The sequence below is a fragment of the Eubalaena glacialis genome, chromosome 19 (assembly GCF_028564815.1).
Source record: "Eubalaena glacialis isolate mEubGla1 chromosome 19, mEubGla1.1.hap2.+ XY, whole genome shotgun sequence".
In the NCBI taxonomy this organism is placed as follows: Eukaryota; Metazoa; Chordata; class Mammalia; order Artiodactyla; family Balaenidae; genus Eubalaena; species Eubalaena glacialis.
Genome location: NC_083734.1, coordinates 58,563,513 through 58,577,177, shown reverse-complemented (window position 1 = coordinate 58,577,177; position 13,665 = coordinate 58,563,513). Strand labels below are relative to the sequence as shown.

The 13,665-nt window shown below is 44.6% G+C and overlaps 1 protein-coding gene across 11 annotated transcripts in view; it reads right to left on the bottom strand.

Moving 5' to 3' along the window:
- The window catches only part of SLC39A11 (solute carrier family 39 member 11), a 424,690-nt gene that overhangs the window by 139,675 nt on the left and 271,350 nt on the right, over positions 1 to 13,665 (bottom strand). For 9 of the 11 annotated variants that reach the window (XM_061176490.1, XM_061176491.1, XM_061176492.1 and 6 more), the window contains one exon: positions 3,823 to 3,993. The exons of the other annotated variants lie outside the window; for them this stretch is intronic. In XM_061176490.1, the coding sequence (XP_061032473.1) occupies positions 3,823 to 3,993 (171 nt within the window). The remainder of the gene's footprint in view (positions 1 to 3,822; positions 3,994 to 13,665) is intronic. 11 annotated transcript variants of the gene reach the window in all.

Here is a 13,665-nt window from a genome sequence, read left to right as displayed (position 1 = left end):
ACGCCTCCCACCCCCCCACACCCCCCCCCCCCCGCCAACCCCACCAAATTTTCCGATGGAGCAGTGCTTGAATGAGATAAGTTCTAGAATCCCTTTAAGCTCTAAATTTAACGTTCTCAAGTACACAAACCATAAACTACTCATGAAAAGAGATTAGTGGGAACTCGATGGCTGGTTGATTTTTAATTCCACTCTGACACAGAAAGGGAGCCTGTTTTCCGAAAGCCTGGAAACCCCTGGAAGGCTCTGAGCCCAGGAGTCTGTATGACGCGGCAGGAGAAGCCCGTTAAGGGACAGCGTGCTTCCAAGGCTACAGAGTGGGGTTGCTTTCACAGAAAACATGCCGTTTCCTTGGGAGACCATTTTCCAAAGGACTCAGCTCCCCGGGCTGAGCCACAGAAGGAATGTGGGGTGAAGGGGGAAGCCCCCATCCTCGGGAGCCTTTGCACCCACCCCTCGCAGTCGAGCGGGGCTCCCGTCTGCCGGCCTCCATCGGGCATCACCCTTTCCTCCTGAAACATTTCAAGTGCTTGCATGGCTGGACAGTTTGTTTCTCTAAAGCAGGGGTTCCTTCCTGCTCTGGAGCCGTGGGTGGACTTCGTGAGATCTGGGAATACCCAAAACTGCCTGGTAACTGGTTTGTGTGCAACCTTCTCTTACGAGAGGGTTCAGAGCTCTTAGCAGATTCCTGGGGGGGCTGTGAGCCACAGAAGTTTCAGGACTCATTTATCCTTGCACACGTGTCTAAAATAAGAACCCAAGCGCCCTGGGTGTGCGCTCACGTCCGCGTGTGGGTCCCCGCACTCCAGAAACCTCTGAGAGACAGCACACGCGCTAATAAGATTTCCTTTTAACTCCTACATTAAAAAAAAAATTTTTTTTAAACAAAATGTCATCCCCAGGATATATAAAACTGAACCAGCCAAGACAAAAAAATCAATTATCCATTTAGTTGCTGTGAAAATCTTCCTTTAAACCCAGAGTCTCAGGGAACATCAAAGCTCTAGTTAAATTTTTAATAAACCATGAAGGCTAGTGTTAAAGAAGAGACCTTTTCAAAGGTAAGTTGGCGACAGACAAGCTCTCGAAATGGTTCTCATCAAAAGGCACGAAGCTGCCAGAAGGCAACGGTGGGCGAGTGAACTTCCCTTTAGATTGAAGTTAGGAGCTTGAGACTCTGGGAATGAGCCCCAGGGGGTCTTCAGAAACACATCTATTTGTATTTAGATCTTTATTCTTTTTCAGCTGGTTAAAGAGGGAGTCTTAAATGGTAGAAAGACAGCCACTAACTATTATGACTGAAAAGACGGCCTAAGTAACTTCTGTTCTCGAATGATTAGCATTTAACAGGTTGAAAGTGACCGTGGAGGTTTTGGAGCTGCCCTCTGCAGAGACCCTGGTCTCTCGATGAGCTCTTTAACATACTGGGGGTGAGTATGACCAGATCCTTCCACCCGGGCATATCCATTTTCATCAGATTTGTGTGCTGGGGTCCCACGTAAGACATCATCTCAAGACATACTGAATAGCAAGCTCTAGGAAAACAACCAAAATAGCTGTCTCAGAACCCAAAGGGAAAAAGCCAAGAGAGAAATGAGAGGGAAACAGATGCTGAAAAAAACTGGCAGCAAATTGGCCTATACGATCCTATGATAGAAATTCCTAAGATCAGGATAGAAATAATAGAGGAAAATGCTTCTCATCTAGAGGAAGATCTAAGCTGAGTGATTAGACACGATGTTCTGACAGATTTCATATATATACCGCAACAGACAACATATTGATATTTTCATTCCTTAAAGATGACCAAAAAAAAGTCTTCATTGCACAAGCAAAAGACTATCAAGGTACACACAGGGGAATAAACTCGGTTTGGCCGGGGCCTTCGCTTCCACAGTATTGAAGCCAGAAGATAACAGAGCAACATCTATAAGAGCTATAAGGAGAAATAGGTGCCTCTAGCAAAAGCTATGCCCAGTCAAGTCTTTGCTCCTGTACTGGGGTAACAGGTTGACATTATGAACTCTGCAAGGACTCAGATAATATATCACCTGGGGCTGCTCCCTGAGCAAGGTTATCACTCAAACTTGAGTTCCAAAACTACGAAAGATGTATCAGAATGTTTAAGAACACAAGACTGAAGGAGTCAGGAGTATTATCAATGCTAATAACAGCTACCACTTTTCAAATGCTCAAATGGCCCAGGTACTGTATAGACTGTATATATATAATCTTATTTAATTATCAAAATTGGTATAGTTCATTTTGTAAATAATATCCCAGGTAACTCAGTAGTAGCATTATCCCCACTTCACAGATGAGAACACCAAGGTTCAGAGAACTCACGTCATTTGTCAAGATAAACTAGTTAGTTAAGTAGTAGAGCTGGAATTCCGCAAGGTAACCCAAGGAGATCCTCAGGGTCTCTCAATTTGTTTTTGTAATAATATCTTTATTCTTTTTTTTATGCTTATCTGTCTTTTCTAGTTACTCTATATAAAACATACTATTTTTGAAATAGAACACCAATAAGTTTTCTTTTCAATTAAAATAAATCCAAAGACACAAAACAAATTACTCCAAAATGTTAAAAAGGAAAAGATTGGTAATGTAACAGGGAAGAACCTTTGTTTTCTGTTACAAATTCATCACTAAAGGGATGTGGCCTGCAAGCTTAAATTATACATAATGGCCCATCTCTGGGAACCCTGCCTCCCAGGTAATGGGCATGAAAATACCTCTGTTCAGCTCAGAGGCGACATCGCGACCAGGCCCACCTGTGAATGACTGCAGGGAGGAAGAAACTAACACACCCCCTCCGGAGTCTGACCGGAACCAGGAAATGTCTGACTTTACCCCCTCCCCTTTTAGTATAAAAGAAGGCTGCATTCTAACTCAGGCAAGACGGTTCTTTGGGACACGAGTCCACCGTCCTCTCGGTCTGCTGGCTTTCCGAATCAAGTCGCTATTCCTCACCCCAACAACTCGTCTCTCGATTTATTGACCTGTCACGTGGTGAGCAGTACGCGCCTGGACTCGGTAACAGTAAGGACATCTCAGAAAGATGTCCCCGTGAAGAACGCAGGTAAGGCAAACATCAGTGTACAACTGTACTGAATTCAATACTTTTAAAAAGGATGAAGAAGAACCAGAGGGCTTCCCTGGTGGCGCAGTGGTTGAGAATCCGCCTGCCAATGCAGGGGACACGGGTTCGAGCCCTGGTCTGGGAAGATCCCACATGCTGCGGAGCAACTAGGCCCGTGAGCCACAACTACTGAGCCTGCGCGTCTGGAGCCTGCGCTCCGCAACAAGAGAGGCCGCGACAGTGAGAGGCCCGCGCACCGCGATGAAGAGTGGCCCCCGCTTGCCACAACTAGAGAAAGCCCTCGCACAGAAACGAAGACCCAACACAGCCAAAAATATATATAAATAAATTAATTAATTAAAAAAAAAAAAAAGAAGAAGAAGAACCAGAGACACTCCGTGTTTACGAGAGGTGCAAGCCACAGCAATCGGGCAACAGCTATGAATTTATGCCCAAATGACTTGGTATCAAATATGTGAAGAAAGGAACTCATAGGTGGAAACTGGAGTGATACTGTCTGTAGTAACTGGGACCAGAAGTTTTAACGTGCAGTGAACAATCTAGAGCCGGAAACCCAAAAAATAAACTCAAGAAAGATTTGCACTCCCTCCCCCATGCCCCCTCGAGAAAGGACCGGCATCACGATTGCCCAAGCCCCCTTTCCAGCCAGGCAGCTGAGCCGACAGAGTCACTTCCCCCTCAGACCCGAGGCTGGACCGCTCGGGGCAGGACGTCACCTGGGATGTTGTGTATGGTGATGGCCAAGATGAGGAGCACGATCCTTCTCCAGCCGCTGCCGCCGGGCAGCGCCGGGTTCCCCTGAGACGGCACAGGGGCAGCTGGGCCCTCTGGAAGGCCGGTGGTCACTGCCTTCTTCCTTTGATACGCCTCGCCATTCTCACTCTTGTCTGAGCAAAGAGAGAGGGACGGAAAGAGAGAGTAGTTTGAAAACGGGCACGTCAGTACTCGGACAAGCAGCAGGCAGAGGGAGCTTCCAGGGCCGGGAAACGGTCTATTTCCTAACTTCCTAAGGGACCGTGTGAGCTTCTGCCTGGCCCTCCCCGTCTTCGTTCATTCACTTACTCATTCATTCATCAATCAGTCCTTGAACAGACATTCAGTGCCCAATGTACGGGTACCAAAAAGGGTAAAAAGATACATGTTTATGTAGAGCTGATTCATTTTGTTATACAGCAGAAACTAACACACCACTGTAAAGCAATTATACTCCAAGAAAGTCGTTAGAAAAAAATGAGAAAAATTTGAATATTGCTAAATGGAAAAATTATAATATAGAACGTGATAGCACAATTTTGTTTACATTTATGTGTATGTAGCGAAAACAGATTGAAACTATAAATGTCAAATAGTAAGCCATGGTTATCACTGAGTACAGGACTTATCAATGAAAAAAAAAAAGAAAAAGGGCAAAAAGATGAAAATGGGGCATCCTAACCCTGCCTGTTTAAGAGAAGTAGTACTGAACACAGATTCTGGAACTAGGCTGCCTGGCTCACTTCTGACTCAGCCACTCATCAGCCGTGTGGTGCAAAACAAGCTATTTAACCTCTCTGTGCCTTAGTTTCCTGATTTATAAAATGGGGTAAGAACAGGACCTATGCCACAAGGGTTTTGTGAGAATTAAATGAGAGGCTGCAGCAAAGGGCTCAGACCATACAAAGTGCTTATGTGTGGACTGTGGATGTGGTCACACGTCCCCTCCCTCCTGCAGGAGGTGACCCTGCTCTACAGGTCACACTGACTCAGGGGGAACCAACTCGGATGCCAGGCTCAGCCAATCAGAGTCTCCCCCCAGGGATGGGGGACGGGAATGGGGAAGGACCACGTGACCCCCAGTGTGGGCTCTGCATCCGAAAGGTCATGTGATGTAAGGGCAGCCACGACGTACGTGCACGAATGGGAGGAGGGGGCAGCCGGACAGAGAGACAGAAGGTAACAGATGTAGAGAGACAAGCAGAGATGGGAAACCACGGAGCCAGAGACAGACAGACAGAGAGACAGACAGACAGACAGAAAGACAGACAAATGGCAGCCTGGGTGCCATAGGACATTCTGACCCTCATGGGCCAACTAAGGTACCCAGCCCTTGGGTTTCATGAGCTAACCTTCCTTGTAAAAATCCCCCTTTGGGGGGAAGGGGGTGAGGGATAAATTGGGAGTATGGGATTAACAGATGCACACTACCAGATACAAAATAGATAAACAACAAGGATTTACTGTATAGCACAGGGAACTATATTCAATGTCTTGTAATAAACTATAATGGAAAAGAATCTGGAAAAAAGGATATACATGTATGTATAACTGAATCACTTTGCTGTACATCTGAAACTAACACAAAATCGTAAATCAACTATACTTCAATTAAAAATAAAATAAAGTTCCCCTTTGGGTATATATTTGAAAAGTGTCATTTCTTAGGGCCAGATTATGCCAAACACCCACGGTCTCCTGCGTTATTTGCTAATCCCTAATGGAGGCAAACTGCCTGGGTCTGAAACACAGGACTGAGACTGAGGCAGGGAACCCAGGCTGCGGTTCACAGCAAGGGAAGGATCTGTCAGACAGGCTTCCTGGAAGAGGAAGGGAAACACCTGGGGACACAGATGGAGACAAGCGTCCCTCCATCATCTGAACCTGCAGAGCCTGACCCAGATGTCACAGACAGGTCACCAGAGCCTATCTTTGGGACATCCACCACAGGACAGGGCAACCCTACAGCCCAGTGTTGGCTTTGCTATCCCAGGGGGATTATTAGTGGCCCCTTTCACTCCCCAAAGTGTCCTGGTTTGAAAGATAAATTTTATGGCTCCCCAGGTTGGGGGAAGGAACAGCAGAAGCTTGACTGATGCTCCGCTCAGATGGGGTCCAGCCGACTTGAAGGGTAGGAGGGAACCCTCCCTGGTAACTACTTCCCTTCTCTAGGGACAAATTTTTCACAAGCAAAATCATGCTCATCCCTAAGCTGAAAATTGCAGAAATTTTTTCCCAAAGTCAAATTAAGAAACTTTGAGGATTCCTTTACGCCTGAGCCCGGGCGTTTGGTGCAGCCTCTCCTTACTCCTGGAAGTAAAGCAAGAAAAGGGCAGTTATCGCACCCCCTCAGGTGCTTCAAGACCAGGGTCTCACTCTATAAACTGGATCAGATCTTTGATTCCCTTTCCGGATGAACCTATCTCAGTGGAATACGGTTTCGTATGCCAAAAACATGAAAAGGAAAAACCACTTCTTTTGAAAAACCATTATGTGTTTGTTGATTCAAATCAAGCCAGTGCAGCCTGAACAGTAAGAAAGAGCCAAAGAGCATGAAGACTCACTCCTCCCCAGTTGGTTCTCTCTTAGAAACAGCTGGATCTCAGACCCACTGGGGAGAAGGCGCCTTTTATCGATCCTCTGAAATGCCAGGGTCGCCAGCCCTCCAATGGTCAGTAGGCACAACTCACAACACTGGCCTCTGGAGGATGCAGCTGTCTCAGGGGATAGCAAAAACTCCTCCTAGACAATATTTGCACGAGCTGAAGCTAAATATTCACCACGTGGTATCTATACTGTGTGTGTGCGTTCGTGTGTACATGCATGTGATTACCGCTGGGTACCATCTTTCTTGCCTCAGATATCAGACCGTCTTTGTGTGTGTATGCAAAGGTGTGTGTTTCTGTGCACACACGGGTATTTTTATATTGTTGACAATACCTGATGACTCGGGCTGCAGAGGCTGGTCATGGAACTGAACAAAACATGTGGGATTTCAAGCCACTAGACACTAAAGGCACAAGCAAACAGGTCCAAGTGCCATGTAGGAAGGAAGCCAAGTGGTGATGGAGGGAGCTCAGCTGTCTCCTGGACCAGTCAGTGGACACCACGGATTCCTTGGACCTCCTCTGCACACATGGCCCTGATCTGGATGCTCTCCAGTGGGCGTTGATAGGGACAAAAAAAACCCATCTCCTCCCTTTGGGATTTTATAATTTAAGAGAGGACAGACAGGGAAGACATGAATACATTCCTGTAAATCTAAGGGACAGAAATTCACACTCTCTAACAAGCATGGGAGGCTAGACTGATTTCTGTCAGTGTCACAAAAGGATGCGACTCTGAATTTCCTGCAAATAATGCACAGAGAACAACGGAGATGGGCGCCCCGTTAGCAAATTCCAGCACCAAATACGCGTTAAATAGGAACATCGAGAGGCATAAAGAGTTATTAACCGGGACGAGGATGCACACCTCACCTTGGGGTCCCGAGGTGTGAAAACTGATGTCACTGCCTTTCCTAGTGGGAAATGGGAGGGTGTGAACGCCTGATGCACTTGAGAAAGTTAAATAAGCCACCGTTTGGTAACAGCCACTAATGAGTCTGCAATGAGGAAAAATAGTCCAAATAAATCATTACAGAGAGTCCGGATGCATCCCCAGCAATGAATCCTCTTGTCTCTCCCAGAAAGGCTGCTTAAACCATTGCACACCATCTAGTAAAGTGCCAGCGCCGTGGACAAAGGGACCACTTAAAGGAGGCCTGGCGTGGGGTTAGGGGTGTTGCCAGAGTGATAAGCACCCGTGAGATTTCCTGGGAGGGGAAAGGTCTGGGCATTTTTCAAGTAGGATTTGGCAAAGAGGAAGGACATTTTGGGGAAGGAACACCCGATGTCAGGTTCAGAAATGAAAAACGTCAGCAGCGACATCCGGGAAGAGGTGATGCCAAGAACTTATTCTCAATTGACCCTCGATCCTTACAAAAGCCCCATGAAGTGGAGACCACCCCCTTTAACAAACAAGGAACTTGAAGAACAGAGAGGTGGAGGAACTGGTCCCAGGTCACACAGCCGGTCCAAGATGGATTCAGGAGTCAAGCTGGGTCCTCTGCCTCCAGAAGCCACTTCTTCACCAGGGCCCCGTGGTTGACCAGGGGTGGGGGGTGGAGTGGTGACCTGCCCCTTTGCTCGCCAAAAAGGGTCGCGAGTGAGTCACTGCAGTGACATTTAGGAGCCTGAAACCCCAGATGTTTAGTTCAGAGAGAGTCCGGTGAGCTTGCACTACACGACACCAGAAAAGGCAGAAAAGGCTCAGTGGGAACCTCGCATCTGTAATCAATCACTCCTGCTCGTAGACAAACCTGAAAACGTTTCAGGCAAAGCTGTTTCTTAACCCATCAGACCTACTGTTTTTAAGTGTAAAGCAGCTGTTAAGTAGGAAATATTTATTAACACCAAGCACGGGACACAGCGTTACAATCCTTTCGGGAAGGTGGAAAGGAAAGACTTCAAGGTTGCCCATTATCAAAAAACATTTTAAAAAAATTTAAACTCAAGCGTCTGTGAATCCACACAAAGAAGGGGCCCAATGCTGGGGCTCGGCCTACCGTCCCCCACTTCATCCTTCCGGGAGAGGCACCCCATCGCTAAGTTTGAGAATGAGAACCACAGGAGAACAGACAGACCAATCCAAAGCTCACTTTTCCCGCTGAATCACCGGGTGACCTTATTGGACACCTTTTGTTCCCTGCTTTCTTCTCCCTCAAACAAGGGACGTGATTCTTATACCAACATGTTATATTGCACAGCAAAAACAGAGCCAGGTCTGGTGGGCACAAGCCGGGGAAGGGGCGGGGAGGGGATAAGCCTCCTCCCCTTGACGTGAAAGGCCTTGATGTCTTTAGATCATAGGCTCTAAACCATTTGGGATCAGCGATGCTTTTGAAAGTATGGTGGAGCTTACACTCCTCCCTCCAGCAAAAAAATACACAGACGATTTAAAAATAATGTTTGAATCCTTATGGATTCAAGGTCATCAGACTGAGCGCATCTTGCTAGATAAATGCCACGGTAACCTTCGTTTCATAACCCGGGGGCCAGTCTCAGCAGGAACACAGGATGTTTGCTGTCCCTGTGATGATGTAACCGGCCAAATCTAATAGGCCCAGTGATGGAAGCTCAGGCCTCCAGTGAATAATGGCAACACTAATTAACAGATCACCAGCCACAAGAGCTTTAAAAATGTCCCCAAGATATCACTGGAGATGATCTGGTTGAATTAGCACAAATAGGCAAAGCCTCATCTGCTAAACACAGAAAGCTTCAAATCCCTGGAAAAACTCCTTCTTTCTAAACCCCTGCTATAAAACATAAAATGAAGAGTGATATATAGTCACTATGCACTCTACACACACAAAATCCAAAGGCTGATCAAAAGCAGGGGAAGAGGAGGATCCATTCACTTATATTTCTTTCCCCTTCCTTCTTGTTTCCCAGAGAATCAGAATAACTTGGGGAGAAGAAATTCAATTACCAACATGAGTGCGGCAATGTTTGCTGAGAAATTTGGTTCTGTTTCTTCCGTCATCTGTGGGATTGGCACAACTTCCTTTATATAATGAAGGCTGAATTTGAAACACTGAACATGAAGCAACTACTCAACATGGGTTGCAGCAACCTTGGCACGTAGAGAAAGCAAGGCTCATGGAGGCCCTTCTTAGCAGCCACGTGGATCTTCAAGGAAGAGCCAGCGTGGTTCTCCCCATCTTGGCAGAAGACGCCTCAGCTTGGAGACATTCAGAACTACAGCCTGTTTCTGTCTCTAAACCTATCCATCATTCTCATACTGTTTCCTTTTTGTAAAGCTGTAAATATAACTACGTAAAAGACCATTCCCCAAAGAGAGTCACCAATATCCCCGACACGCTGACTGCCACTTGTTCCTACCCCTCATCCAGTATGTGCACGTTGATGTTTTGCACATTTGCGGCCAGTGCACGTGGGTAGAGAGAACAGATGCTGGAGCACACGGGCTGCTGTGGGATCACGCTTCCGTCAACTGTGGGATCATGGCTCTGTCAACCATGGGACTGTGGCTCTGTCAATCATTAGCCATAAAGGCTTTAGGCAAATGCTGTATCTGTGTCTCAGTGCCTTGATAGTAGAATGGGTTTCATAGCCATATCTACTTAGGAAGGCTGTTACGAGGACTAAAATATATGTAAAGCACTTGGCATGGAACCTGGCACCTGAAAAATACAATTCATGTTAGTTATCGCAATTGGTTATATATACTTCTTTTTTTTTTTTGGTACACTTCCTTTGAATTTTATTTTTTCCTCATACATTTCATTTTATTTTATTTTAATTTTTATTTTTATTTTCTTTTTTGGCCGCACCACACGGCTTGTGGGATCTTAGTTCCCCGACCAGGGATTGCACCTGGGTCCACAGCAGTGAAAGCCCAAGTCTTAACCACTGGACCGCCAGGGAACTCCCTGGTTATACATCTTAATATACAGTTTCATATTCCACTTGTTTCTTTTAAAACTACAGAAATATTTTCCAAATTTCTTAGCCTCTGGGACTCTAGCTTTTAATGGCTCGAGGGCATTTTTGCTTAGTTCCAAGCCAATCATTTGCAAAACCATTTCTTTTTTATTCAAGTCTGAGCAGTTCTCTTTCTTTTCCAGATGCTAAAAGATACAGTGCTTCTCTCTTGCCAAATGGGGGCGTACTCTTCTGCTCCCTCCCATCCAGGATGGGCACCCACCCACCCAGGTAAAGTACTGCTTGACTTCACGAACCAATTCTCTGTTTTATGGCTTCATGATTCATACATACCGCTGGACCATGTAAAAGGGCTGAACTATCCCAGGAGACAGCGCTTAGCACATGAGGGAAAATTCCTATTGCAATTGGGGGTGGATGGGGAATCTTTGTGCAAAGATCCTTAAATCTTTCAGGTGCTTCCCTGCTTGCTTGTAAGTAACTGCCAGCCAAAAATTGGTTTCCTAATATTGAACTACAGCGGAGCTGTATCACACGTGCGTTTTACAAATGCAAATGCAGATAGATGCATTTGAAAAGAAACAAGAAAATTCCCCTCTTTGACCCATGGCTCCCCTTCCACCTTCCAGTACTACCTCCTGGAATTAATTTTGGATTCGATCTCCCAAGAAAGGAGAGGCGTCAGTGGAAATGGAGAGAAAAACAAAACAAACTCATTCTTGGCTTTTGATCTTGGGGGGTAAGAGGCAAGTCCTGGTGGTTTAAGAAAGAAAAAGGATTTTCAAGGGGGCGGGGCAGATTTTGACTCTTCAATATTTTGCCTTAAATGCTGTCTTTAGAACCCCGTGGGCACTTGAAACGTGCCTCAACTGTCAGGAACAGGGAAGCTGGGGGTGCAGTAGAGTGTGATATAATGCAGTCTATCGTTGGTCAAGAGACAGAGGAAAGAGGGAAGGAAAAACGATGCTCACGCCTTTCCTGGGAGAAATTCCTTACAAGGTCACCCACCCAGGAGTGTCCTTAGATCCTCCGGAACCCCCTGGAAAGACCAACATCTAGGCTGCAAATGTAAAGTCCTGGCATAGAACCAATGGCAGGACATTCATTTAAATGTCATCAATTTAATAAGTTTAGTGGGTTGAACTGGTCAAGGCAGGGCTGGTCAGCCATTAAGCCATCTCACCTTTGGGCAAGTACCCCCAGTACAACTCTCCTTCCAACAACCTCTTTTCTGATTCTAAAGATATAAATGCATATTTAAGCAACCTTGGAAAACCTCAAAGTATACAGAAGAAAACTGAAATCCCATCAGCTAAAAAAAAAAAATTTAGAGTTTGGTGTATTTCGTTCCAAGTTTTTTCAGGTGGTTTTACATAACTGAGATGATCATATTATACAACTGCAGACTATTTTTGTTCCCACTAAACGTAACACAAACATTTCCGCCATATGATTAAAAACCCTTATAAGCATTTCAAGCAGTACAAATTACTATTTACATTCTCATACCATTGAGCATTTAGGCTATTTCTAAATTTTTTTCCCTATAAATATCACTGCAAAATCTTTAACCTATATAAACAATCAGAGATCTGAACAAAGTTCCCAGAAGCTGAAATGCTGATCAAAGGGCCTCGATGTATTTGTCTAATTAATTTCCAGAAAGGCCATGCCATTTATAGTCCCCTGAGCAGAGTTTGCAAGTTCTCATCATGCCATTTTTTAGTCAGCCTGGGTATTTCTCATTTACAAATACGTGCATTCATTTATGGGAGAAATGACATTTCCCTTCTTTTGTATTTCTTTGACTACAAGTGAAATTGAACATTTTTCATAGTTCCAGGCATATTACTTTCCTCTTCTGTGAAAGGTCCTCTGTCCAAACAAGGCCTCTTTAAGGAATGAGAATATGATTAGCTATTTCCTTACAGATACGAGTAATTTTCCTGTGATCCACTTATGTGTGTCAGTGAGTAATGAGATGGAGCTGGGAGCAGCAGGTATTATTACACATCAGATGGATGAAACCACCTGGTCACACTGGAATTTCAGCCTCCATTTGCTAAATTCCTTTTTGCCATTCCTCAAGATGGCAAGGTGCCCTTAAAATAAAAAGTGTTGGACAAAACTCTAATTCAAAAACATAACATGCACCCCTATGTGCACAGCAGCACTAGTCACAATAACCAAGGCATGGGCACAACCTAAGTGTCCACTGACAGATAAATGGATAAAGAAGATGTGGTATATATATATATATATATATATATATATATATATATATACACAATGGAATACTACTCAGCCATAAAAAAGAATGAAATAATGCCATTTGCAGCAAAATGGATGGACCTAGAGATTATCATACTAAGTGAAGTAAGCCAGACAAAGACAAATACCATATGATATCACATATATATGGAATCTAAAATGTGACACAAATGAACTTACTTATGAAACAGAAACAAACTCACATACATAGAGAACAGACTTGTGGTTGCCAAGGCGGGGTTAGGGGAGGGGAGGGATGGATTGGGAGTTTGGGATTAGCAGATACAAACTATTATATAGAGGATGGATGAACAAAAAGGTCCTACTGTATAGCACAGGGAACTATATTCAATATCCTGTGATAAACCATAATGGAAAAGAATATGATAAATAATATATATATGTGTGTATGTGTGTAATATATATATATGTGTAAAATTGAATCACTTTGCTGTACAACATACATTAACACAACATTGTAAATCAGCTATACTTCAATAAAATAAAATTTTTTTCAAAAGTGTTACCTGCTTTATTTATACCGCTACCTGGTATGGCCCCAAAAGCTAATTTTCTCTCTCAATATTCAAACACCACTCTTTTCTCTTTTTTTAATTTTTTTTTTGGCAGACAGTGTACTTTTATTTTTTAATTTATTTTCTGAAGTATAGTTGATCTAATAGTTTGCATCTGCTAATCCCAAACTCCCAATCCATTCTTCTCACCCACCCCTCGCCCCCTTGGCAACCACAAGTCTGTTCTCTATGTCTGTGAGTCTGTTCCTGTTTCGTAGATAGGTTCATTTGTGTCATATGAAACACCACTCTTTTCAAAAGCAGAGGGTATTTGAGAGCTTCTCTTGCTTCCCTAGCCTTCTGTCCCCCCACACCCCTGGGATTCTTGTACGCAGCACAGCAGTTTTGCAAACAGTACATATAGACAGACCTCAGAGATACTGTGGGTTTGGTTCAGGACCACCCCAATGAAGCCAATAGCGCAATAAAGCGAGTCCCACGAATTTTTTGG